The sequence below is a fragment of the Danio rerio genome, chromosome 11 (genome assembly GCF_052040795.2).
Source record: "Danio rerio strain M-AB ecotype USA chromosome 11, GRCz13ab, whole genome shotgun sequence".
Classification (NCBI taxonomy): Eukaryota; Metazoa; Chordata; class Actinopteri; order Cypriniformes; family Danionidae; genus Danio; species Danio rerio.
The window spans coordinates 31,294,414-31,321,763 of NC_141031.1; the positions used below are offsets into that span (position 1 = coordinate 31,294,414).

Here is a 27,350-nt window from a genome sequence, read left to right on the forward strand (position 1 = left end):
GTACATCACTAAATAACTGTAAACTGAATATGCACAATGGCTCTGAAATCATGTTGCAGATTACAACATTAAGTCATTTTGTTATTTTAAGGTATGGAAACATTTTAAACAGAGAAAGGAAGCAATAATCAAACTTTGCTGCAATCAAAGTAAATTACCGGCCCCACCAAAGATTCTAGGACAATGCTCAGTGTCATTCCGCCCAAATTAGTTCTGTCATCATTGACAGGTTTGTAAAATAATACACATACACACAAATAAGTTCTGAGCAGTGATTGGCTATCTTTCTAGATTCTATTCTTTTACTTTTACCTGAGCCATAGTGTTTTTTTTATTCTCTATGATTAAAGGCTAGTTGTGTAGCTCTGCAATAACACTTTCCAAAACACTAACTGGCAATAAGTTTTTATGTTCCTCTGTGTCAAGTTTCTTCATGGGTGTTTTGTTTTTCCTGAATGCTACCTTAATGTACAAGTCACTAAACTGGCTCATTCAGAGGCCGGAACCGGTGTCCATGCAACAAATTTAATCATAAGGTAAATACAAAAAAAATTCCATCTGGAGCTCCTTCATGGGACTCAACACTTGTAAACACTCGCCCCATCATGCTTATGTCTCTCATCACCGCCCACACTTGTCACCGCTACCAAGTTGACCAATCACAGACCTTGCACTATGTGTCATTGCGACGTTACATTTTTTAATAGGTGCACGTCAGCATGGGTGTCAGCCATGAGAAGGCTGCATTGGACTGTACACTCTCAGATATAAAGTTACAAAATCTGTCACTGGCATGGTACCTTTTTAAAAGGTACATTTTTGTTCCTAACATGTTCTTAAAGGTATAAATTAATACCTAAAAAGTACAAATGTGTACCTTACAGTAACTTAAAGGTACAAAAGTGTACCCTAAAGGTACCAATGTCCACCAATATGGTTCAAAAATGTACCTATTGAAAAGGTACCACCCAAAGGACAAATGTTGTACCTTTATTTCTCAGTGTGTGTGTGTGTGTGTGGGCTGGACGCAGAAGTAAAAATCAGCCTTTTATTGTGTTTAACTGTTTATTCTTTTATTACTTTTATTTATTCTGTGTATCCCTACACCTGGGCTCACTCCACCAAAAACATGCAGGTAACAAATTGACAGTTCTCTGTGTTTTAGTGAATGAATGTGTCTTTCAGTGATGATGGATCTAAGAGAGACTGTCTTGAATTTGATGCTGCGACAAATATGATGGCCTTTTCATTTTCTTGCTTTTCCTACACACACACACACACACACACACACACGCACACACGCACACACGCACACACGCACACACGCACACACACACACACACACACACACACACACACACACACACACACACACACACACACACACACACACACACACACACACACACACACACACAGGGCCAGACAGAATCTGTAGACATTTTTTGGCTGTTTCTGCTGAGAATTTTGATTTTAGATCCACTTAATTGGTAAACAGGGCGACGCAGTGGCACAGTGGGTAGCACGTTTGCCTCACAGCAAGAAGGTCTCTGGTTCGAGCCTTGGCTGGGTCAGCTGGCATTTCTGAGTGGAGTCTGCATGTTTTCCCCGTGTTCATATGGGTTTCCCCCGGGTGCTCTGGTTTGCCCCACGGTCCAAAGACATGTGAAACAGGTGAATTGGGTGAGTGAAAATTGATCGTAGTGTATGAGTGTGTGTGTGAATGAGTGTGTAAGGATGTGATAGGTAAGTAAAACATATGCTGGATAAGTTGGCGGTTCATTCCACTGTGGCGAACCCAGATAAAAAAAAGGACTAAGCCGAAAAGAAAATTAATGAATAAATGAATGAATAATTGGTAAACAAAGTCTCTCATATAAAAACTCTACTAAAAGACAGAAAATATTACTTTACAAACTGTGCTGTAAATAAATCATATTAACATTTTACCACAAAAATATTAGTGAAATGAATTTAAAAACGGGATAAATATAAATTTACACACATTTACACAAGTAAATACATAGACTAAATGATGAGCTAAAAATCTAAAAGATTCCATGTAGACCGAGTCATCGGCCATTGCTAGGTGTGGTAAAAAGTTACTTTAAGGTCCTGGTTTTAACTGAAAATCCATTATAATGTTTTACTGAAGACAAAAACTCACCTTCATCTTGGATGTCCATAGAATAAGTAAATGAACAACAAATTCTCTTAAAAATCCATCCACAGTCCACACAAGTGGCAAAACATCACTGCATTAAACAAGCCCTTTCCTTGAACCGCAGCCCTTTCTCTGGCCTTTTCTTTTATGTATGTGTTTTCGTCTGACATTGACTTGATCCCCGCATTTATGCCCACGCACTCTGCCGGGTAAATAAACATAATGTAACATAGGCGAATTAAGCTGAAGTCCTTGAGAAGTCTTGTTTCCTGCTAGCAATGTCACAAGAATTCAGTGACAGCGGAGAGTCTAGCGCTTGTTTTTGCGGCTAATGTGCTCTAAAGTACACACTTTATCTCTGCCTCTGAGAGAGGTTAACAGCATATCCCACACTGTGGCTTTTACTTGCATTATCTGACTATTTGCGCCTGCGGCCACAGGGAAGAGCAGACAAAAGCGGATGCATAGTGGAAACCTCATGCTAATAGCTAAGGCTCCAGACAGCAGCTAATGGCTAATATTAGTGGCCGTGTGAGATAACAAAACAATGCATCGACTGCTGAGGCTTTTAGAAAGGACAATGCAATAACTCACGCTATGGCTGAATAGAGGCTAGTTCAATTGCAGTGTACTGAGGATCTATAGGCCTCGCTTTTACTTAGTCAAACAAAGTCACACGAGGGAGTTTCCTGAGCAAGTGCAATGCAACATGAACGCCACAGTTTATCACATACCTGTTTGCCATGTAAATACACTATATCAAGGCTGAAAAAACTCTCCAGGGGGGCTGGAACTGTAAGGAGTGTAACAGAACTTGCTTTGGATTAAGCATTCAGTGAACGAGCAAGCTATGATAAGTGATGTTAGTTATTATTTTTAGTGCTTTTGCCTGGTCAGACTAAAAGAAACATTATCATGCTAATTAAATGAGAACAATAAAAAATTATACATTTATTTATTTAAATTAATAATGAATGTAAAATATGAATTACAAGTACGTTTGAGAATTTGCATAATTTGAAATTCATGACTCATTTGCTATTAAAAAAGTATGACCAACATTCAATTAATTCATTCAGTTGTTTTGTTTGTTTAAAAAATTATATTACACTCACCAAGGTGGCATTTAGTAATGCCTGTCAACATTGGGATGTAAAAATAAGGCATACACCAAAAAATAAAAAATAAATAAATAAATAAATAAATAAATAAATAATAATAATAATAATAATAATAATAATAATAATAATAATAATAATAATAATTCTTAAAATTACTAAATATATTCATCTAGAGCTATTTTATTGTAAATAAACAGTTGAAACGGTCAGTAATATGTTTTATCATCATCACTATTATTATTTACAAAGGGCAGAATAAATAATAGACGTTAGAAAAGACAGCAAATAAATTAGCAAACAGTTTAGCCTACTCAAAGAGCAGCGAATGAATCTCTCATTTAGATTTTTTTAGCACATTTGACAGTCGCGTACATGAACTAACTATTTTGAGGATTGCATAGGAGGGGCAACGGCACCTGTAATAGAAAGTAAGGCAACCCCGTGGTTTTAAGTGTTTTCATGCCTAAACAAAATGAAAACACAGAACATTTTCACATTTAAAGATGTAGTGGCATTCCCTGGTAGTTTGACGAAATGGCTTGCATATAGGGAGGATTGGCTCTTTAATAACCTGTTTCCACTGAGTGGTATGGTACAGTACAGTTCAAGTTTCCACTGTTAAAAGGTTCCTAAAAGTGAACAGTACCGTACCACTTTTTGGGTCCCCCTTTGCAAAGGGTACCTAGCACAGTAAAAGGGTACCAAAAGGCAGAGCTAGATGCGCAGATACACGCTATTGGTTTACAGAGAAACGTCACTCGCTCTTGCAACAAGCCAGAATGAAAACAAAGGAACCGCCATGTTTTAAATACACAGCCAAGACATTACACTGTAATAATGTCTGCATATAATAATGAGCCATGGCCAACCTGAGCTCAAACATTGTTGTCGTCTTGATGAACAGCCACAAAGTACAGAAGAAGATCAGAATCTACTCTGTGCCCGGTAGTTTTTTTAAAAGGCCATCTAAAGCACGAGCCTTGTGCTCGCCGTACGTTTAAATTTGAAATAACAAACTTCTTGAGCTGATGATAATAACGTGCGCATGATTATTGAAGTGCTTCTGACATTTGATCCTGTCAGAAATGCACAAGCAGGAGACTAACGTGTGAAAAAACAAAGGAGAAGCCTGAAAAAACAATGGTGCAAATGACGCGTCTGAACCTAAAACATGAACAAACTGCCATGTTTAACTAGGATCATTGCCTTTTGTGAACTCGGAAAGACGGAATGACTTTCTAACAGAAGCTACATGTGCTGGTGAAGATTAAAGATACAGTACAGATTAGAGGTTTGCACTGATGGGGCTGTTTGTTGCATGTTGTTTTTGAACCCAAATAAGGACTAAATGTATGCTGTGTGTAGTTTTTCTTTAATTGGAAACATATCAGAGACTGTAAGGGCCTGTATGGGTTTATATAAGTTGCATTTATTTATTTATTTTATATAATTGCAGACGTTACAGTAGGCTATTTTGCACTGTCATTGATCCGCAGTTGAAATCAAATTCTCAATAATCAAAAATAATCAAATCAAGTACTATACCTTACTGTACCACTTAGTGGAAACAGGCCATAACGTTTATTGTCACCCTTCATAGAAAGATTGAAAATACAGGAAAAATACAGGAATAAAACTTTACGGGATAATAGTGGGAAATAATTGTAAAATACGGGAGAATCCCAGGAAAAACGGGAGGCTTGATAGGTATGCATTTAGTTGATCAGGGAAATAATAATAATCATAATAATAAAAAAAACTTAATTAATATACAATTAATTGATGGCAAAGATAAATTGTCAGTGTTCATTGACATAATATTTAAGATCTGAGTCTAATATAATGATTTAGTGGTGTCAAAGTCGCGCAGTGAAAAAAGCAAGAAAGCAAGAAAGTCGCTAGTTCGAGCCCCTGCTGGGTCAGTTGGCATTTCTGTGTGGAGTTTGCATGTTTAGCTCGTGTTGATGTAGATATCCTCCGGGTGCTCCGGTTTCCCCCACAGTCCAAAGACATGCGCTACAGATGAATTGAACAAGCTCCATTGGTCGTAGTGTATGTGTGAAAGAGTGTGTATGGGTGTTTCCCATTGTTGGGTTGCAGCTGGAAGGGCATCTGCTGTGTAAAACATATGCTGAATAAGTTGGTGGTTCATTCCGCTGTGGCAACCCCGATTAATAAAGGGCCAAAGCCGAAAATAAAAAACATGAATAAATAAAGATTGAGTGCTCAACAATGCTATTATATACTATTTTTTTTTTTAAAGATTATGTTCATTTTTTTGGTTAAAACTAGTAATAAAAAAAAAAAAAAAAATATATATATATATATATATATATATATATATATATATATATATATATATATATATATATATATATATATATAGGAATGACAACAGTTAACTTTAAAAACAAAATATTTCTGAAATAAAGATTATTTTTTTATTTTATTTATAACATAGCTGAATTTCTAAAATATACAAATAAACAGTTTTATAATCATACAGGAGTCAGGACACTCCAGATGAATATAAATGCTGGCAAAAAAAGACTATCCTTATCATGTCAGACCTCCTGTAGTACCTGCATGTCTCCAGCACGTGGTGCTATAAATCCTCTGCTGTAATCTGGGTTACATCAGAACAAGAGCAAGAGAAAGAGAGAGAGTGTGTAGCTGCCTCTGCAAATAGTGCACAGAAGTCCTATTCATAGCCATGCTAATCACTAAGGTAACGGTCACACAACATGCTCAGCTCATTCCAGCCTGCTTCTTCACAAACACGGCCTCTTCAATTATTCATACTGTAATGCAGCTCTCTTGAACACAACACAGCGTTTGTGCTGCTGCTGCTGATGCTCCACTAGATGTATGTGCTTATGAACATGCTTCTGAACAAATGGGTTACACTTATTAAACAAGCTTTAATTTGCCAATATTGTTTATTTGCTATTATGAAAAAACAATGTATTTTAAAAGCATCTGTTAACTTTTGTGAGTTTTAGTGCATTAACATTCAAATATGAGTGAAATTTAGATATTTTACTTAAACATTTTACTTTTTTTTGGGCGACATGGTGACTCAGTGGTTAGCACTGTCACCTCACAGCAAGAAGGTTGCTGGTTTGAGTCCCGGCTGGTCCAGTTGGCATTTCTGCGTGGAGTTTGCATGTTCTCCCTGTGTTTGAGTTTCCTTGGGGTGCTCCAGTTTCCCCCACAGTCCAAAGACATGCGCTATAGGTGAATTGAATAAATTAAATTGGCAGTAGTGTATGTGTGTAAATGACAGTGTGTGGGTGTTTCCCAGTACTTGGTTGCAGCTGGAAGGGCATCCGCTGTGTAAAAATATATGCTAGATAAGTTGGTGGTTCATTCCACTGTGGTGACCCCTTATGAATAAAGAGACAAATTCTAAGAAAACGAATAATTCTAAAAGTGCTCCGTGGTTTAGCATGATTATCAAAATTTAAAGGCGGTGTTGTAATTCTATAAATATACTGAAATGCAACACCTGAAATTTTACCTGAGCATATCATGAAAATAGTGTGTTTAGTGTCTCGGAGTGGCTCATTTTGCAATAATTGTCACAATATACAGTATACAGTATATATACATACAGTATGTACATATATATATGTATTTAATATATATACACATACAGTATATATATACACATTAGGGATGCCACTGTTCTCAATATAATATGGAACCATACGGTAACCCCTCGACAGTTCAATATGTGCTTGTGCGTTTTATATCTCCCCGAATTGACTAAGTGTGCCTCTAAATCCATCCGCGAGTAAATATCCAATCACTATGCTCTAAAGTTAGGGAGCGCTTGACCATCATTTGACACTTTAACATTGCGAGCGGCGGTGAAGTGAGGCTGATGCAACAGTAAGAGAAAGTGCCGGCGTCTTTCAAATCTGCGGTGTGAGGACATTTCGGTTTTGCCGCTAAGTATAATGCCAATAAAAGAAAAAAGGTGAACGAAAAATAACTTTGTGCAAGCATTGTTTTACACGTATAACCATGACCCAGCAATATGTCTGAAGGCAGGATAGCAGAAGGTAATAAAGTCCTCCAGCAACAATCCCTCACTGAATCTTTCAACCAAACATACCAACTGGTTCCGAGAGACACATAAAAATAACAAAGGCAGTGCGGGTGTTTATTGCTAAAGATTTGCATGTGGGCTTTTGTCATTTTATAAAAGCACTAGATCCGTGTTACAGACTACAGTCTCACATTTTTTCAGCCACAAGATAATTAAGATGGTTTATTTATGTTTACTTAAATACAAAAATGTTTATTTGAAATGGCCAATTTATCTTTATTAACTTTGCGTGTATGTTTATTTTCAAAGTGTAGGATTTTGTGTGTTCCTCAGTTTGCTACCAGCAGCAGGGGCACCTGCAGGATTTTATTCCAAGGTAAGCACAAATCCAGCACCGCCCCGTCCCCTTCCGATGGCTGTTATTTCAGTATTCAAACATTAAATAACGAATGCATCAAGTGAAATAAAAACGAATATTTTTTTACAATTTAGAAATTGTATTTTTAAGATTTTATTTTTGTTATTTTTAGTATTTTATTGTCTTCATAATTAAAGCTACAGACAAATTCCTGCTTGACAATTTAGAAAATATTTTGCGTAGCTACCCAGTATGTATTAAAGATCACAGAGAATAAAACAAACACTGAAACATGTTACATGGCCCCATAAATGTCCAATTTATATTTATCTAAATCTTAAAAAAAATGTAAAAATTGCTCATTTTATTTTTATAAAACATTTTATTACTATTATTATCATTATTATTATTTGAGTAAAAACAATACCGACATTTAAAAATCCATATTTATTTTATTCGTCAATTTGACTTGCTTATTTGTGCATATATAGGCTATAATTTAAATCATACAACGGTACCTTGGACAGCTACTGTGCCACTAAATCTTTCGAACAAAATTCTATAAAAAAGTAAAGAAAGATTTAACTTTCTCCGGTGATGGCCGACTACAACACGCCGTAACCGTCCTTCAGGTATAGCACCAGCATTACATTACAAAACAAGTGACTGAAGTGCAGTTATTTCCTCTCTGTTCAAAGAGTCTGCAAGTTCTTGTTTCATGGCATGTAGCTATAGGATTGTGTTGACATTGATGATGTTAAAGAGCCCATATTATACATGAAATACGTACATATCTTGGTTGTAAGGGTCTCCAACAACAGTCTAATATGCATGCAAAGTCAAAAAACACTTTCATGGTCTTATAATCTGCATTTATTTTTACCTAATTATTCCAGCGACTCCTGTATGAATCGTCCAGTGATTCATTTGTTCCCAAACCCCTCCTTAGCGCGAAGCTAATCTGCGCTGATTGGACCGATGACAGTCTGTCACGATTGGTCGACTGCCTTCAGTCAGAGAATGAAATGCCCAATAGCTAATCAGCAATAAAAAAGTAATCACAGTTCATACGCGCTCCATAGTGTAGGCGTGGATTTTAGCTGCCACACACACTCACACAAACACACACACACCTCTGGACGACAACGCTCCCGCTTCCGCCCGCACCCGCCAGGTTTTAGCCTGAACCCGACCGCTCCCGCTTATATTTAGAATTTCTTGTCCCGGTGCCCGAACCGCCCCGTTTTCTGCCCGCCGCGTCCGATCCCGCTAAAGAGCGGGGGAGAACATAACCGAAAATCACCCAGCTAAACAGTCCAGAGACAGCCAGACAGAGCTCTCTCTCTCTCTTATACGCGCGCACTAACACATACACACAAGCGCCAAGCAGACACACAGGCAGGCAAAGCTCTGTCTCATTCGCAAAGCAATATCCACGATATTGCTAGACAGCCCGCTCCCGTCCCAAATTAAACCTGTTACCGACCGCTCCCGCGATTGATTCGGAAATTTATTCCCGCGCCGCAGAAATCTGGCACGGGGACAGCCGCGGGAATGCAGACCTCTACCACGGAGCTCCGTAAACAAACAGCACGTGTCGCGTTTTTAACGTGACTTTGCACGCGATAAGAGAATATAGCCAGTTAACCTGATACAGTACACGCGGTTACAAGTAACAAATCACAACTAAATACATTTGCAAGCTAGAGTCAACGAGGCAACTTTAATCACACGTACTTACATTTGAGAAATGGAGGAAGAAACTCATCCTGACGTCCATTAGTAAGTTACTCTTTACTGATCCTTACTTTAACAAACGCTGATGAAGTATTCTTTGTAGCCTGTAGTTTCCAGAAGTTTCCAACTGCTTGGTTATAATGCTGAGGTTTCATCTCTGGGTAGAGAATCGATAATGTCCATCTGCAGTGTGACTTCAATCGACCGGCATGTTTGTGTGCGTGTGTTTGTGGGTGTGTGTGTGTGTGTGTCTGGGTTTCTGCGTCAGAGGGCGGGGCCTCAGGTTTGAAATCTCCCGGGTTTGTGCGTGCACGTGAATAACTTGGTTTCGTTCGTACGTCATGGCGAAACACCTAATGAATCGGTATCAAGGCGACTCGTTTGAAGCACTATGAGTCGACTCTTTTATAGAGGAATCAACCGTTTTAAACACTGTATTCTTACAGATTTAAGCCTTAGCTGGATACTTCACTTCACTTAGAGCTGTGTTACACACTACATGGAGGGGAATTTTCAAAAACCCATAATATGGGCTCTTTAAGCGTGTCTGTATTCGATGCGCAGCAGGAATAAAAGTCTTTCAGCAGCGCATGTATCTGTTGGTAAAGTTCTCTCCCGGATCAGAGCGAGTTTTGTGCTACCAAATGCAGCGCTGCGTGCAAACTCGAATAAAATAATAGGCTATTTTATTAATTTAAGATTTTTGACGACGGGTTTGTAATTTTTATTATACATGGTTATATTTTAATAAATAAAATATGCTCGTAAGAATGTAGTGAGCCAGTGATTCTCTGCCAGAGACTGCTGTTTAAAACTCTTTTCAAAACTGTACGGTTTAGACCTGTATCATTCTTTAAATGTGTGTGTGTGTGTGTGTGTGTGTGTGTGTGTGGGTGTTTATTAAATGTAGTGTAGTTCATTTGAGGATGTCTGATAACTAACACGTTTCCGCTGAGCCAGCTGTGGTGGCTTGGCAACATAGTCGCGACGTCAACATAGAATCTGTCGGCAGTTCAGCACGGTTGTCTCCGTGCGGACAATTCCAGGCCGAGAACGGTTTGTAAACGTGATGCGCCGTTTCAGGCTCAGTGGAAAAACAACCGTAATTGTACCGAAGTGTTCTCAGAACGATTTGGCACGATAGTGGGAAAGCAGGCAGCTGTAGTGTATACTGTTTAATAATCAATTCAAATGATGTCACAAATAAATAAATAAAAAGCGGCATTAATTCCAGCCCTCTCACGGTAGGTACATTGTATTCAATGTTTTTAGTTAAATGAAACTAACAAAATAAACCTTCATGTAAAGTTTAACCTAATATTTGTCTCAAAGTGCGCAAAGGTTTTGAAAAAATTCTTTAAACCCGTCCCTCCAATGCGCAATCGAGATGATACCTTACATTAAACTGCGGTCCATTAATCATTTGAGCAGAGAATTGCTTATTACTGGTAATGTCTTATCACACAATGAGCAGGAAAAGGCCCATTGTTTCTTTCCACCAGGGATAATCAATTGTCCTTATATTAATTTCTCTCTAATGTGTCTTCAATAATTGCCTTGTATCTACGGCTGCAGTCACAATGCTCATTTTAGTCGATACAAATTAGATATCAAACATGTTTGACGTGATGTTGATGGGCCAGCTTTGACTGGGTGTTGTCTGGGGAAAAACAGTTTCTGAAGTCCCTTTTAGGGAGATGCTGGGCTGTCACACGTCCAACTCCCACACAACCCGAAATAGTTCTGCATGAATGCGTTGCTCATGTCTCACGCCTTAGTAAAGAGAGTAATTACACAGCAGCCAACGTTGAGTCTATCCAAGCAGGATATATTGCACAATAATACAGTAAGTGCTGAAATAAGCCGAAATAGTATGTAGTGCACTGCCCTTGAAGTGTTTTTGGCAGTTCTTAGATGCATGATGTTAAAAAAAGAAATGAAAAAACTTTTAAAGTAAAAAATATATATCAAAATGAACAAATAATAATAAAACAGAACAGTACAGTACAAGGAAAAATATAAATACTAAACATTTAAAGAAAAACAAAACAGAAAGAGCAGAATAGACAAAAAAACAGAAAACAAAAATAAAAGGAAATCCCAAAATGAAACCTTACAAAAGTAAAAACAGAAAAGTATAAAGCAAAAACAAACAGAATTGGAGGAGAATAAATCAAAGGAACAAAAGAGAAAATTATAAAACAAAAGAAACGTCTTTGGTTACGTATGTAATCATAGTTCCCAGAGAGAGAATGAGACACTGCGTCCAAGCAGAACACTAGGGGGAACACCAAGCGTTCTGCTTGGACGCAGTGTTGAAGTTCCCTCGAAGGGGGAACTTCTCGGGTTACGTATGTAACCAGAGTTCCTCGAGAGGGAACTTCAACACTGCGCCCAGGCAGATTCCCCCTAGCATTCTGCTTGGATGCAGTGTTGAAGTTCCCTCAAAGGAGAACACTATTTTTAAGCAAACAAATATTTATACAGCAGCCAATGTCAAGTCTATCCAAGCAGGCAACTTTGCACAATAATTCAATACATGCCAAAACACTGTAAGCTAAAATAGCATATAATTAAGTTTTTTTGGCACACAGTATTTTGATAATCAATATTATAAATGAAAGAAAATAACTCTTGAAATAAAAAAAACAAAAAAACAAAGGGTTCCACGATGGTGCAGTGGGTAGCATGATCACCTCACAGCAAGAAGGTCGCTGGTTCGAGCCCCGGCTGGGTTAGTTGACATTTCCGTGTGGAGTTTGCATGTTCTCCCCATGGGTTTCCTCCAGGTGCTCCTGTTTGCCCACAAGTCCAAAAACATGTGCTATAGGTGAATTGGGTAAGCTAATTTTTTTTGTAGTGTATGTGTGTAAATGGGATTGGATGGGTGTTTCCTATTGGTGGGTTGCTCCTGGAAGGTCATCCGCTGCATAAAACATATGCTGTATGAGTTGGTGGTTCAATCTGCTGTGGTGATCCCGGATTGATAAAGGGACTAAGCCAAAAACAAAATAAAACAAAACAAAACAAAACAAAATAACAACAAAAACAAATAGGACATAAAAAGAGCAAAATGCTATGAAACAAAATGATACAAAACAACTTTTTAAAACCAAAACTATGCAACAAAATGCTACAAAACAAAACACAGAAAACGCTACACAACAAAACAAAATGCTACAAAACAAAACACTACAAAAAACACTATAAACAATAAAACAATACAAACCAAAACAATACAAATGAAAACATTACGAAAAAACACTATAAAACAAAACATTACAAAACAAAATGCTACAAAGGTAAACAATATAAATCAAAACAATACAAATCAACCACTACGAAACAAAATGCACCAAAACAAAAGTAAACAATACAAATCAAAACAATACAAATGAAAACACTACACAACAAAATGCAACGAAACAAAACTTAACACAACAAATCAATACACTATGAAACAAAATACTACAAAAACAAATTGCTACAAACCGCTACAAAACAAAATACTACCAAACAAAACAAAACGCTACAAATCAAAACACTACAAAATAAAACACTACAAAACAAAAAGCTACAAAATAATACAAAATGCTACCAAACAAAACTTAAACGCTACAAACAAAAACACATTATGAAACAAAAATGCTTTAAAAATACCACAAAATGCTACAAAAGAAAATGCTACTAAACTTAAAAAAAGAAAGAAAGAAAAAACACTAGGAAATGCTACAAAATGCTACAAAACTACACAATAAAATGCTACAAAAAAATTTACATTAAAAGGAACCGACAAGCAAAACAACTTTTTAAAAACAAAAAAAAAAAGAACAGAGCATACAGAGCAAAACAACAACAACAACAAACAAACAAAACAAAAAACAAATAAAACCAGCCAGCAGCCAATGGTGAGTCTACCCAAGCAGGATATACTGCACAATAATACAGTAAGTGCTGAAATAAGCCAAAATAGCATGCAGTGCACTGCCCTTGGAGTGTTTTTGGCAGTTCTTAGATGCACAACATCACAAAGGGAAAAGAAAAAGCCCTGGGTTTTCAGGTCTCAAATGCATCGGTGTTCCCACAAAGGAAGCGTGCAAGTACTTGCACCTCTGTGGGTTTGAATGAGCGCAGCAAACAAACATCGATGTAATTCGGTCCGTTCGCCAGAGCACAATGCTTTATGCCGCCAGCGGAGCGGTTTTCCCCTGAATGGCTGCTAATGAAAGCACCTGCGTGCAGCCTATTGCCAAGCACACTTTTCTGAGTGGAAAGCTCATTTAGAGACTTTACAATAGTGCCCCTTCCTTTGGCCTCTTTTTCTACTTCCGAACATAGTCATATTTAATCACTGGAGTGTCAAAGAGATGATGGCCTTACTTCTGCGGGTAAAATATGGGAGTGAGAGCTGAACGGACTTAATGACAGATAATATAGAGGATGATTATCTAGCTCTCTTTCAATCAGACGCGGATTGTGCAGAGGATGCACCAGCCTGGCCTATCAAATGATGAACTGCAGTGATTTACAAACTGCTTATCCTGGTGTTTAAAGACATGTCTATAGGAGTCCATTGGAGACTCCCATGCAAAATGGCTATAACTTTGAAAAACAAAGAATACTTTTCAACTTAAGTTTTATGAAATGACACATTTACGAGTCATAGCTGTGGGTTATGGAGAGTAGTTGTTTTTTCTATGAAAGAGTGATTCAATTCTACTGACTTTTACTTCATTATATTTATTTTTGCAATTATGAGACCTAACACCTTAATACATATTCATAGAATGCATTCAGTTTATTACCTAAAGAGAACCTAAGGAGGCTAACATAGTTTCATTTCTTAAAGTAACACATTTAATATAATATGGAGAAATAAAAAAATATATATTTTTATTAGTTTTGCTCCTTTGATTTTTTTTTTTTTTTTTTTTGGTGAAACACAAAAGGAGAAATTCTGCATCTTTACACTTTTAAAACAAAACAATCTTTAAAATGGCACAAAATTACATAGCTAACAATCTATTTATTAATTTTCCTTCAGCTTAGTCCCTTTACTTATCAGGGGTTGCCACAGTGGAATGAACCGCCAACTTCTCCACCATATGTTTTACACAGTGGATGCCCTTCCAGCTGCAACCCAGTACTGGGAAACACCCACAGACTCTTACATTCACCTACACTATGGCCAATTTAGTTTTTCAATTCACCAAGAGCACATGTCTTTGGACTGTGAGAGAAACCGGAGCACCCAAAGGAAACCCACACGAACACAGGGAGAACATGGAAACTCCACACAGAAATGCCAAATGGCCCAGCGGGGACTTGAACCAGCAATCTTTTTGCTGTGAGATGACGGTGCTAACCACTGCACCACTGTGCCGCCCTTAAATAATCTATAAACATAACAAAAGCAAAAGAAAAAACAAAAAACAAAAAGGAAAAAAAGCAGTACAAACAAACAAACAAACAAACAAAAATTTTTAAACAAAACAAAAACAGAACCGAAAAAATATCTTTAAGCAAAAAACAAAAACAAAAACAAAAGAAACAATCACAAATTAACATCAAAAACAAAACAGAACAAAAAACATAACAGTACAATACAAAACAAACTAAATTCAAAATATAAACAAAATATAAAAATATATAAACAAAACTAAATAACAGAATGCAAAACTGTAAATAATAAAACAAGGAAAAAAACTTTAAACAAAAAACAAAACAAAACAGAAGAGTCCAAAGCATAGCAAAAACTTTAAACAAAAGCAACGGAACCAAACACAAACAAAACATTTTCTTTTATAAAACTCAATTTTTTTTTAACAAAACCAACAACAGAACAGAACAGTAAAAAAAAAAAAAAAAAAAAGAACAGAAAAAAAAATTAGACTATTAGCACTGCAGTTCCCTTTGGCTTTAAAAGCACATAAGCTGGATGAAATCAAGACAAGCAGAAATGGAAAACTGCAATCCATGTACCTTTTCTCTGCAATAAATATATCTGCTGTATTTGTCGCCACAGCAAGTTATTGCATTTATCTGTCATTCTAAATCTCATCTGACAAAAACATGAGTTCACCCTCAGTAAAGAAACTATATGGTTACTTTTTTGGATACTGTTGTTCTAGGCATTACATTTAATGTTTCATTAATCTTGATTCATCCAAACTCTATATTGCTTTGTCAGAACAAGTCGGTATAAACAGTGGCATTAATAAGAAATTTATGAACAAACGTCTCTCATGGGACCATTTTTTGATACTTATGTTTCTTTTACTGTATATAGAAAAAAACATATAAAAAAGCTAAATATAAAAAGTTCAGGAACAGAGAGGGAAAGCCAAATAGACATCAAACAACACTTTGAAAAGTATATAAAAAATAAAAGCAGATAAAAACAAAAGAACAGAACCAAAAACAAACAAATTAAATTTTTAAGCAAAACAAAAACAAAAGAAAAGAACATGTTAAACAAACAAAAGAAACAATAAACACAACAGTACAAAACAGAACTAAAACAATATTTAGACCAAATAAAAAACAACAAAACAGAGGAAATCAAAAACAACAACAAACAAGCCAGAAAAATAAACAAAAACAACACAGGATTAAACAAAATCAGCTCGTAAAATCTTATTTTTTTACACAATATATACACTCGCTGGCCACTTTATTAGGTACACCTTACTAAGAGCGAGTTGGACGCCCCTTTGCCTACAGGACTGCATTAATCCTTCATGGCATAGATTCAGCAAGGTACTGGAAATATTACTCTGAGATTTTGCTCCATATGGACATTATAGCATCATGCAGTTGCTGCAGATTTGTCGGCTGCACATCCATGATGTGAATCTCCCGTTCACTTCCATTTCAAAGGTTCTCTATTGGGTTGAGTTCTGGTGACTTACCCATACTGGTGCACAGTTTAAACTGCAGCAGATCGTCTTGACCATGTCTACATGGCTAAATGCATTGAGTTGCTGCCATGTGATTGGCTGATTAGAAATTTGCGTTAACGAGGAGTTGGACAGATGTACCTAATAAAGTGACCGGTTAGTGTATATACACACACACAGATTCAAACAGGTTTAGAATATCTAACTATGTCAAATTTGAAATAAACGTCCAATCACAGAATTTTTTAGGGGGTGTCCTAACAGACTTTAAATTCAACGACCAAATGTGTCTGAAATATTTCTTCTGCCCAGTGAAAGAAAAAAAAAATGTCTGAAAAGAGCTGAACATTGACAAAAAGAAGACAGCCTTTTCCATAAGCGTGGAGATGATGAACATGCCTGCCGCTCGACTCGCTGTGGGAATGAACAATGTTTTGAACCCCAAGCTATGAACGGTGCCTGTTAAATTGATTTCAAGAGGGTGTTAAACTGCAAAGCCATGGCATTGATTTGACTTACTAAAGATTGTTAAAAAAAGGCTGAGTGAGTGCATGAAAAAGAAAATAGAAAATGTTTCAGATGATTTAGAATAAAGCCATAAGGCACTGACACCAGAAAAGCCCAAATGAGATGAATCATAAGACAGTAAAGGGGAAAGGCATTTGAAGTTGCAGAAGAGAAATCCAGCCCGATGCTGAGGCCCTGGAGCACAGTAGTATCTGCCGAGAATAACACCATTTTATTTGTGTACTTAGTGAAGCGAGAGGCAAGTGAGCGAATAAACGTCCTGCATTGCGAGATAAATGGCTCTGGCTTTGGTTTTAAAATGATTAGTTTTAGCTATTTGTATTTTTAGCTCTCTGATTACATATTTAGTTTAATATGTGTTTGGATTTTTTTTTTTGTTTATTTACATTTTGAGAATTTTCTATTACTCTTTGTCATATTTGTGATATTTTTTTTTATTGGCTATTGATCTAGATGAGAAATTTACTTGGGTTAGATCATAAATAACACAGATTTTAAACATGAACAGATATTTTATTAGATTTTATTTTATTTGGTTTATTTGTATTTGTTTGTTATTTTATTTTATTTTATTTGTCGGATTTTATTATATTTGTTCGTAATTTTCTTTGTCTGTAATTTAATTTGTCTGTAATTTAATTTAACTTAATTTAATTTAATTTTATTTTATTTAATTTATTTGTCTGATTTTATTTTATTTGTCTGTAATTTTATTTTATTTTGTTTATTTCATTATATTGTTTATTGTCTGTAATTTTGTTTATTTTAATTTAATCTTAATTTACTTGTCTATAATTTATTTTATTTGTCTGTAATTGTATTTAATTTTATTCCTATGAACTTATTGCCTGTTTATTCAGTAATGCGTATATTTGGTATTTAGATCACATATCACATACATTTTTATGTATTTTTAAATGTATAATAATAATAATAAAAACAATAATAATAATGTTTCATTTTCACTTTCTCCCTTCTAGTACATTTACATTACAATTAGTCTGTTTTATTAATGACTTTTGATCTAAATGGAAATATTGCTTTGGCACTAAAACTGCTAAAAAGAAAAAGAAAAAAATGAAAAATCTATATCTAGGTCTCAGTATCTAGAGACTTTTCTAGTAAATAACCAAATAATGCCCCAAGTGGTAGAGTGTGTTTATTTGTTTACTTATTTAGTTAGTTCGTTTTACAGTATGGTAGATTACAAGTTGACTTTGACATCACTTTTCTTCCTTAATGGGCAAGTTTCAGGTCCTGAGACACCAAATTATTTCCTGAAGGCAATTAATTTAAAAATATTGTTTTGTGTCTAAGGTTTGAACAAAGAATAGAGGCAGTAATCCACATGAGATTTAATATAATTTGGCAAAACATTCATTTCTGCTTCCCAGCTTTAGCCCCATCGAGACTTCTACCAAAAATAAAATAAAATAAATAAATAAAAAACTTATCAAAATGCAAGAATCTACTCCACCCTTTCTTCAGGACATCATTAACCACATCATACTATATAGTTAATGAACTAGAATACAAACACAAATGCTTTTGTTTTGAAGAGAAAAGAAAAAGAAAGATACTGTATAAAATGTATGTCACATATTTTTAAACAAATTATACTATTCTTTAGCAATGATGCAATAAACTGATCGTAAAGAAGAATTATCCATGAAATACACTGCCTTTTGACAATTTTGTTTTTCAAAAGAACAAAACTAAGCAAAATATTATTTCAAAATTGTTTTTTTTTCTAAATCAAATGAATGAGCAGAAGAGAAAAATATGGTATGTAAAAAATAGGTTACATTTTATTTTAAGCAGTGTTGAGGAAAGTTACTTTTGTTAGTGGTACATTAGAATATTAAGTTACTCACCCCAAAAAGTAACTAATTGTGTTACTAAGTACTAACCTTTTGACGAAAGTAATGTTATATTACTTTTGAGTTACTTTTGCATCACTTTTCCTGGCTGAGATTTTAATTTTCCTTAAAAAAAAAATGCAGGATACAATTATTTTGAGAACTTTCTGAGCCCAGAGTTATACATGCTGTATAAACAGTTTAGTGAAAGCATAATCAGTGATGTGTCTGCTACTTTTGTATGTTTTGTGTTATTAGTTAAGTAAATTCACTGTCCATTGAGATAAAGATTGCAATAAAGCCTGAGTACTAACATAAAATTATTTATATTAAGGCAAAAATAGATTTTAAACCTTTAAAATGTTTAATAACAAAATGAACAGTAAGATAATAAAACATCCCCAAACCAAAATAAACCTTTGATCTTTATACACTGAATAAATCACTACACGTGGCCTTAACAAATGTGTGAAACGTTCTATAAAACGCAGTAGCTTTTTCAGTAACGCTAGACAGTGGCTGCATCTCCTCAACAATGAAAGCAATAACCATTTTTTTAGCTTAAAATTCATTTAGAATTTTTAGTTTCGAATTAACTTTTTTTACCAGGAAAACGTGAACTGATGTCAATCATTTGTTTATCTTGAGGTGGGGTGGGGGTGTAGTGCTTTGCAACCAGTTTGGTTCTTGCTTCTTTTCTTCGATAAGTTCAAAATAACAAGAATCAATAGCAAATATGTACGTCTCCACCCTGCAATTGTTTCTGTTTCTGACTATCTGTAATGATGACAGGCTATTCGGGAATGAAGCATTTGTTTTAACTAGATGTTCTAATTGAAATGGTCAAACCAGTTCATTGAATTGAACGGAGTTGTCGTGAAATGTTTGCGTCTTCAGTAAGTACTAACATATCGGGTACTACGGTGGCCAGGAAGTGCAAAACAACATTACAAAGTGTGAAACACTTTTACAAAGCTAGAGACAAATTTACATTTTGAAAAACATTTTTACCTATCATCAGACACAATAGCATAGGAAAAACAATTTTACCAAGGACAAAACAAATTTACATTTTACAAAAAAATAAAAAATTAATAAGACGCAATACACTTTTACAAGTCCCAAAACAAATTGACAATTACAGATTCCTTATAGAAAGGGAATGTACCACACACCGGGAGTGACCCAGAATGTAACACACACCGGGAGTGACCCAGAATGTAACACACACACTGGAAAATATCAATAATATCCAGCTTGTGTGTGACTTTGTTGACAGATTTCCACAAGTCTACAACTATAAAAATCATGGTTTGACCAACTGCAATAAAACATAGAGCTATTCTGAGAAAATATCAGAGTGAGAGTGCGTAGAAACATGTAAACGCAAGTACATGGGAACAATCAAAGCGTGGCATATGTTGACTGATAAAGATATCAAAACTGACCCCAACCTGTGAATCCGAGTAGCTCAGCTAGATAGGTTGGTTGATACTCATGCAGAACCTTTTGACTTGGGTTCGAATCCCATAGATGACATGTCAATTATAATTATTTCTTTACATTAATTTTGGTTTATACTGTTCTGCCACACAAACATTAAATCAATAATACCCCCCTCTGTCTCAAAATAAACCAATATCCTGAGTTATTTAGGTACTAGAACAGTACACTGACTCATCTGCTGTGAAAAAAAGGGAAAAATAATCTTCAAGTGGCGTAAGCAAAATAATCTCGTCAATAAGAAAAACAAGATTATTTTGCTAACCCCACTGGAATTTTCCCCCATTTGCAGATTATTTAGCTTGTTTTAAGAAAAGAAACAACTTAATTTTGACACATTAATTCTTAAAGCAAGATAGTAGTTTTGCTTGTCTAGAAAATGTTTCTCGATTTAAGAATTTTTAGGTATTTGGTCAAGACTCAAGACTCATCAGACTAAATAAAGAAAAAAAAAAGCTTTTTTATTAGTAGTATTGAATAGTTACAGTTTAACTATTAATTTGCATACTGAGTAATATGTATCAATTATTTGTGCTTACTGTATGACTATAGGGTTAAAATGCAGGTCAGTTTTAATGTTAGCTGCATGTAATTAATGTTAATTACAATAGTAAATGCATGAAACCCGCATAAAGGACGAAAAAAAAACTACTGTAAAGTGTTAGCTAATTTTAAACACAAAAGTAGATACATCAGAAGTAAAACTGGATAACTATTCTTTTATGCAGTTCAAAATTGATTTTTTCCCCCTCTATAAAAGAGGATAATTTTATTTTTGTGCACTTTGATCTTCCCAAACAGACTCATTACACATTGCATGAAAGGTAATATTCGAAAAAGAATAACAGGAGGAGCAATTTAACAAACTCCAGCTATTGCACAAAAAAATCCATTGATTAACTGGACAAATAAAATCACTGTATCCCAAACAACAACGTGTCACATTGGCAGAGAGAAGTCACTAAAACAAATTAATTTCCAAGTAAAATTCATAGGCTTTTGAAAATGTAGAAAACACTGTGAGAGAGGGAATCGACCTTTAAATCTGTGAATAAGCTGTCTACACAAGCGAAACGAGGATGACACAAATCAAGCTGCATTCAAGCGGCAGCCCCGGATCTGAAACTACTTTGAAAAATATTATGGCAAGAGCCTCATCAGCCTCCCAGACATGCAGGAAACCTTTGACTAAGATCTTTTCAGCTCTAATTGAACTGCTGTTTTGGTGGCTCCTGTGGCTCGTCTGCATTAGCGCCTCTACCTGGGAGTTTGATGAGAAGCGCTGATGAAGACGGGACCGTCATATGCGGATGAATGCAAGCCAGTGGATTGGCTGGTAATGAGGGGTGTAACGGAAGGGGTAAGTTCTCTTTCGGGACTGGTGCTCGCGGAGGCCAGAGCTGGTCAGCGAAGTGCTCGCCAATGTGACTCTTCAGGTGGGGTGGTGGAAATCATTTACGCAGGCACACGCCGATCACGCTGGGCTCTTAATTGCTGGAGATGGGGGCAAGATAGATCCGGAATACATTATGTCGCGCCCACAGAGCGTGATTAATGGGCTGGTGGGATTTTCACACCGCTGGCTGAACTCCAGCCGAGATGGTGTGGACGGTGATCAGGAGGTGGAGGTGTGTGTGGTCTGCAGAAACACTACTGACTTCACTTAGCAGACTATTTAGGGGTAGACAATTATAGCAGTATTACAGAGGTGGACAAACAAACAAACAAACAAACAAACAAACATATCTATCTATCTATCTATCTATCTATCTATCTATCTATCTATCTATCTATCTATCTATCTATCTATCTATCTATCTATCTATCTATCTATCTATCTATCTATCATCTATCTATCTATCTATCTATCTATCTATCTATCTATCTATCTATCTATCTATCTATCAATCAATCATCTAAAACATGACCTTTTTAATGCATAATACAGGCACTTTAAGGGCCGCTATGCTCTAGTTTTCATTTTAACATTTGACTTACAACAACTTCAGAGAGAGTATCTCAAGTAATTTTTCACACCTCTATATTTTTAAAAAATGGTTAGTTTGAGAACACATTCAGCAGGATAATAGTAACTGATTTCTTCAAGTTCAAGGTAAAATGATCTGAGCATAATCCCATGTTTACTCTTCTTATGTCATGGAACAACAAATGTGAGATGTGTGAGTATCTGCCATAGACAAAACTGTGGCTCTCGCTGATAGTGTTCTACTTCAAGCAGGGCTATGCATGAGATTTCAAATGCATCTGAATTGCTCCCACAAGGCAGATGTTATACTCTGATCAGACTGAGCAAACAACCCCATTACACCCCCTTCGTGTCTCCAAAGGGAATGGAAAAGATATATAATTTCACTTTTATTTACTACTAAAGACCTAATTCTTTCATTCATTTATTCATCCCAAGTAACTTATCTTCCTATGTGAAAGGCAAAAGCATATTTTGAAAGATCTAGTTGTTTTCATTTGTGCGTATAAGAAAATTGTATTATTATATGCACACAAATAGGTCCTGTAAATAAAGTCAAAAACAGATACAGAAATGTGAAATGCCTCACATTTAGGTTACATGCTTCTTCAATGTTCCATTGTTTTATTAGAGTCCAATTAAAGTCAACAAAACCTAAATCAATAACACTGAATCCTAAACAGCAGTTTTCACAAAGTGATCTAAAGGAGCAATTAATCTTGTTAAACCAGGGATCAAGGAACAATTCAATGAATCACTGACACATTTGCATGCTTTTTGATTTGTGATGATGGATGCTGTAATGAGCTGCAGATCCACTGACTTGAAAGTTTGAACATCAGCAAAACGAAAAAAAATAAAAAAATAAATAAAATAAATAAATAAATAAATAATAATAATAATTAAAAAATCCAGAACTCCCTTAATTATAATGCAGATAAAAAACATAATAACTCCATCTTGTCAATTGGAGACAAATTCTGCAATATTAGACGCATCCCTGACATCAGCAACAAAATCGACTTTTGCAAAAAAAAAAAAATAAATAAATAAAATAAAACAAAAAACACACACACACACACACACACACACACACACACACACACACACACACACACACATATATATATATATATATATATATATATATATATATATATATATATATATATATATATATATATATATATATATTTTTTTTTTTCTTATAAATAAAATATATTTTTATATAAAATAAAAATAAAAAATTCTTATAGACACTGTGAATGATGCTCATTTATAACCAGCTTGTGTTTGTGCATGAAACTGCTGGGACTCACCGATGGAGCTGGTTTTCCTCCTTTGGCAGTGCAGATCAGAGTGAGGTTTTGGGCCTGATATCGACTAAACGGCGCTGGAGTGTTTTCTGCCAGCACTGAGATATTGTTTGGTGGAGCTGTTGGAGAGAAAAATACATCCATTAGACCTTTTGAAGAAATCTTTTCTTTCTCAAATAAATTTAATCATGAACCTTAAATATTTCATCACAATTTGTTAACCCTTACATTGTTTCAAACATTTTGATTGTTTGAGATTTACATTTTTTTTAAACCTTTTCTATTTAAAACTGCGAAAATGTTCTATTCTGTTTGAGAAAATAAAACCGTTTCCATATTGATAAACACATGATGATTCTATTTTACCATGCTTTTCTTGCATCCGTTTTATCTTTTACTTTGGTGTCATGGTTTGGGAATCGCCGAAAACTAACCTTTTTGAAAATGCTGAGGAGGCCATTTTTTATGTTAAAATTCGGCTGTTCTGTGTTAGTGTAGATTGGGTAAAACGGAGACATCTGAAATTGTCAATATGTCATCAGTAGGGTTGTAACGGTATGAATTTTTCACGGTATGATAATCGTCTAAAACAATACCACGGTTTGACGGTTTCGCGGTATACGGTATGTTACAAAATAATAGAACAGTGAAGCAAATTTGACTTTTTCCAAATAATATATTTTTAGTTACTATAAACAACACCACTTACAATGAACAAATAAAAATAAGAAAATAATAAATAATGTGTCAAAGTTCAAATAAAGTCCAAATAAACATGGTGCAAATCCTCAGTAAAAAATAGATATAAATATTTACTATACTATAAATATTTACATAACGAAACTAGATTCAATATGGAACATCCCTAGGTTTTATGTGCCAGCAAGGATATGGTTGTCTATGGATATGTATATGGTTGTCTGCAATGCAGACAAACAGCTGCATCTTCATTTGCGTCTTTTGAAAACAGCAAGAGCAGCAGTTCGTCTTTGCTGTGTCACTGTTTTGTCATGTTTCTGTGCTGCTGTGCATGCAAAAGTACTTAGTATGAGAATTATTTCATGCAAAACTTTTTTTTTTGCGTTTTATTTAGCCGCGCATAAATGTATGCCTATCTCTCATTCCGTGTTGTTCAAAAAGCTTGGTCCACAAACAAAAGCGAAACCTATGCTTATTGGTTGTGATATAGTGAGTTTGAACCAATCTGGGCATGGAGGAGGGATAATGCATCAATGTATCATGTCTGATTTGTCCGGAGACACAGTGACGAGCGTTTCTTTGTCAAATCAGCGTTGTCAAATGTTGATGACGTAACCGCACTGATTCCAGAGCCTCTGAAAGTCCGCGAATGTTATGTGATACAGCACTGGAAAGCTGAGATTCTCTTCTTTATGCCAATCTTTGAATTGTATGAATCGGATCAGCGGATCAAAAGTTATTAAACATTTAAGAGCAATACTTATTTTTAGCCGCGGGCGGCTGTCTCGGTCTTTAAGGGTTAAAACCGTTGATATGCAATTGTTCATGGTATGATAATCGTGCACGTTCAAATCGTGGTAAACCGTCATACCGGTATATTGTTACAACCCTAGTCATCAGATATAGACAACAAGATGAATTAAATATCACCTTTAACAAGTATAGTAAGATTAGATCTAGCAGTAGATCTTTAATGAGCTGTCCGACATGCACAGCTCTAATCGCTGGAGCGCATGATAGAGTGTGTGCGTGGTCACTTGATGTGTTTTCATTCTAAAATGTCATTTTAAAATTAAAATGTATTAGTGTTATATCTTACATTTTATAAATTGGGTGGATGTTGTGGACACTTGAAGAGATTATTTATTTATTTATTTTATTATATATATATATATATATATATATATATATATATATATATATATATATATATATATATATATATATATTTTTTTTTTTTTTTTTTTTTTTTTTTTTGAAGAAAGTGTTTTGTATGTCTGTTTTATGTCTCTTTAGAGTTCATACTTAGATAATGCTCGACTATGATAGCAGGTTTGGCATGCTGTCCCAGGAGGGAACCCTGAGCTCGGAGATAGATGAGCCCAAGGATCCCACCTGGTCATGAGCATTAGGAGAAATATGAAATCAGGTATTTCTTCAGAGCCCCCCAGTATTTTTTTTCCTATACTTTGGTTAATATGGTAGTTCTAATTGATTCAGTATGTATGTGTTAAGTGCTTGTGATTGTTATTACAATTCGTTTATGTACATGTTTTTAGACTGTGGGTGGAAACCGCCCGGAGTACCTGGGGAAAACCCACGTAAACATGGGGCGAACATGCAAGCTCTTCGCAGAGAGTACTGACTGGCGCAATAAGAACTTGAACCATTGGCCCTCCCGCTGTGAGGCAGCAGCGCCAGCCACTGAGCGGAGCGGCCGTGTTGCTCGATCATAGAATTGAGGAGGAGGGAGAAAGAAAGGATGGGGTGGGGGGGAGTTGGGGCAGGATATTTAAAGTAATTTTAGAATGATCCGATACGCTAGCTAATAATTAGCAATAAGGACTCACTTATGTTTATTTGTTGTTGTCACGATGTGAGTTTTTTGTGTGGCACTGTTATGAAATGTGGTCTCTTGACTGCAAACTAAATCTATTAAATTGCATTACAAAAAATACATTTATGATGTTTAAGAGGCAATCAAAAAATAAAACAAATAAATAAAAAAACTAATGTCAGTTACTGGACTAACAGTCTTTTACTTTACTCATTTGGCATATGCAGTTTAAAAATAAATAAATAAAGAATTTAATGAATTGTACAGCCCTACTTTTGACGTATTTAAAGCTTATGCATCATAAAAAAACTATTTTAAAAATCCCTTTTTTTTAAGATTGAGCCCCTTGTAGTGTGTTGTCTGTACTTTGGATTACACTTCTAATTTAAATGTATTATTTATTTACTTATTTTTCTTCCTGTTATTTGGACTTTTTGGAGTTGTATTAAGATGTGTCCTTCAATCTTTACTATGTATTTTGTATGTTCTTATTCAAGCATTAATAAAAAAAATAAAAAAATAAATTGCAACTTATTAAATATAAATGTTCCAATTTCCAGAACACTCTGTGACATCCAGTTAAATTCATTTTGATGCCTTCATTCCGCAAGTCCATCCACATCTTCAAAATCATAAATTGAGTCCTATTCAGGGACACCATCAACCAGGGCTGCATTTCAGAACTACGTCTTGATAATGACATGCATAGTTATTCCCTATTAAGCATTTGAACACTAAATCTCCATACCAGCTTTAACACTCTTTGCTCTTTGAAACATATTCTGAAATGGTGTGGATATCCAATGCACTTTCAAGTGAAGATGTACTGGTGCATGGCTGGGGGTTTTGGAGCATGTCAGCCGAGCTTTATTCTCTCAATGAGAGCCCGATCTATCATATAGGCCAGCTCAGAGTGTAACAAAAAAGCAGTATTATACAGAGAACTCTTAAGGCAAAAGAGGAAGAAGCGGAAGTCTGGAAGATGAGAGGATCACGCTTGGGCCACAGGGAGTTTCAGAGCTGGGTTTCTCGGTCTGCGAAGACTCTGACCCCTCGCAGTGAAATGAGATACAACCACCTACGATGCAGAACCGCAAATGTGTGGTCCTGGGGGTGCTGTTACAGTGCTCGGCATTCCAGCAGCTATCGGAAACATAAAAAGCGTCGGTCATAAAGGCTGTGTGTGTGCGCATGAAACCGGAGTTGTTTAAGTCGATGTGTGAAGCTTTATGCATATAATATCAACCAACTCCTGCCAAGCTCCACCGGGAAACCATATGAGCATGTC

The 27,350-nt window shown here is 35.6% G+C and overlaps 1 protein-coding gene across 2 annotated transcripts in view; it reads right to left on the reverse strand.

The window, feature by feature from the left end:
- The window catches only part of igsf21a (immunoglobin superfamily, member 21a), a 439,822-nt gene that overhangs the window by 45,358 nt on the left and 367,114 nt on the right, over positions 1-27,350 (reverse strand). For both annotated transcript variants that reach the window (NM_001278321.2, NM_001034184.2), the window contains 1 exon segment: positions 23,530-23,645. In NM_001278321.2, coding sequence (NP_001265250.1) covers positions 23,530-23,645 — 116 coding nt within the window.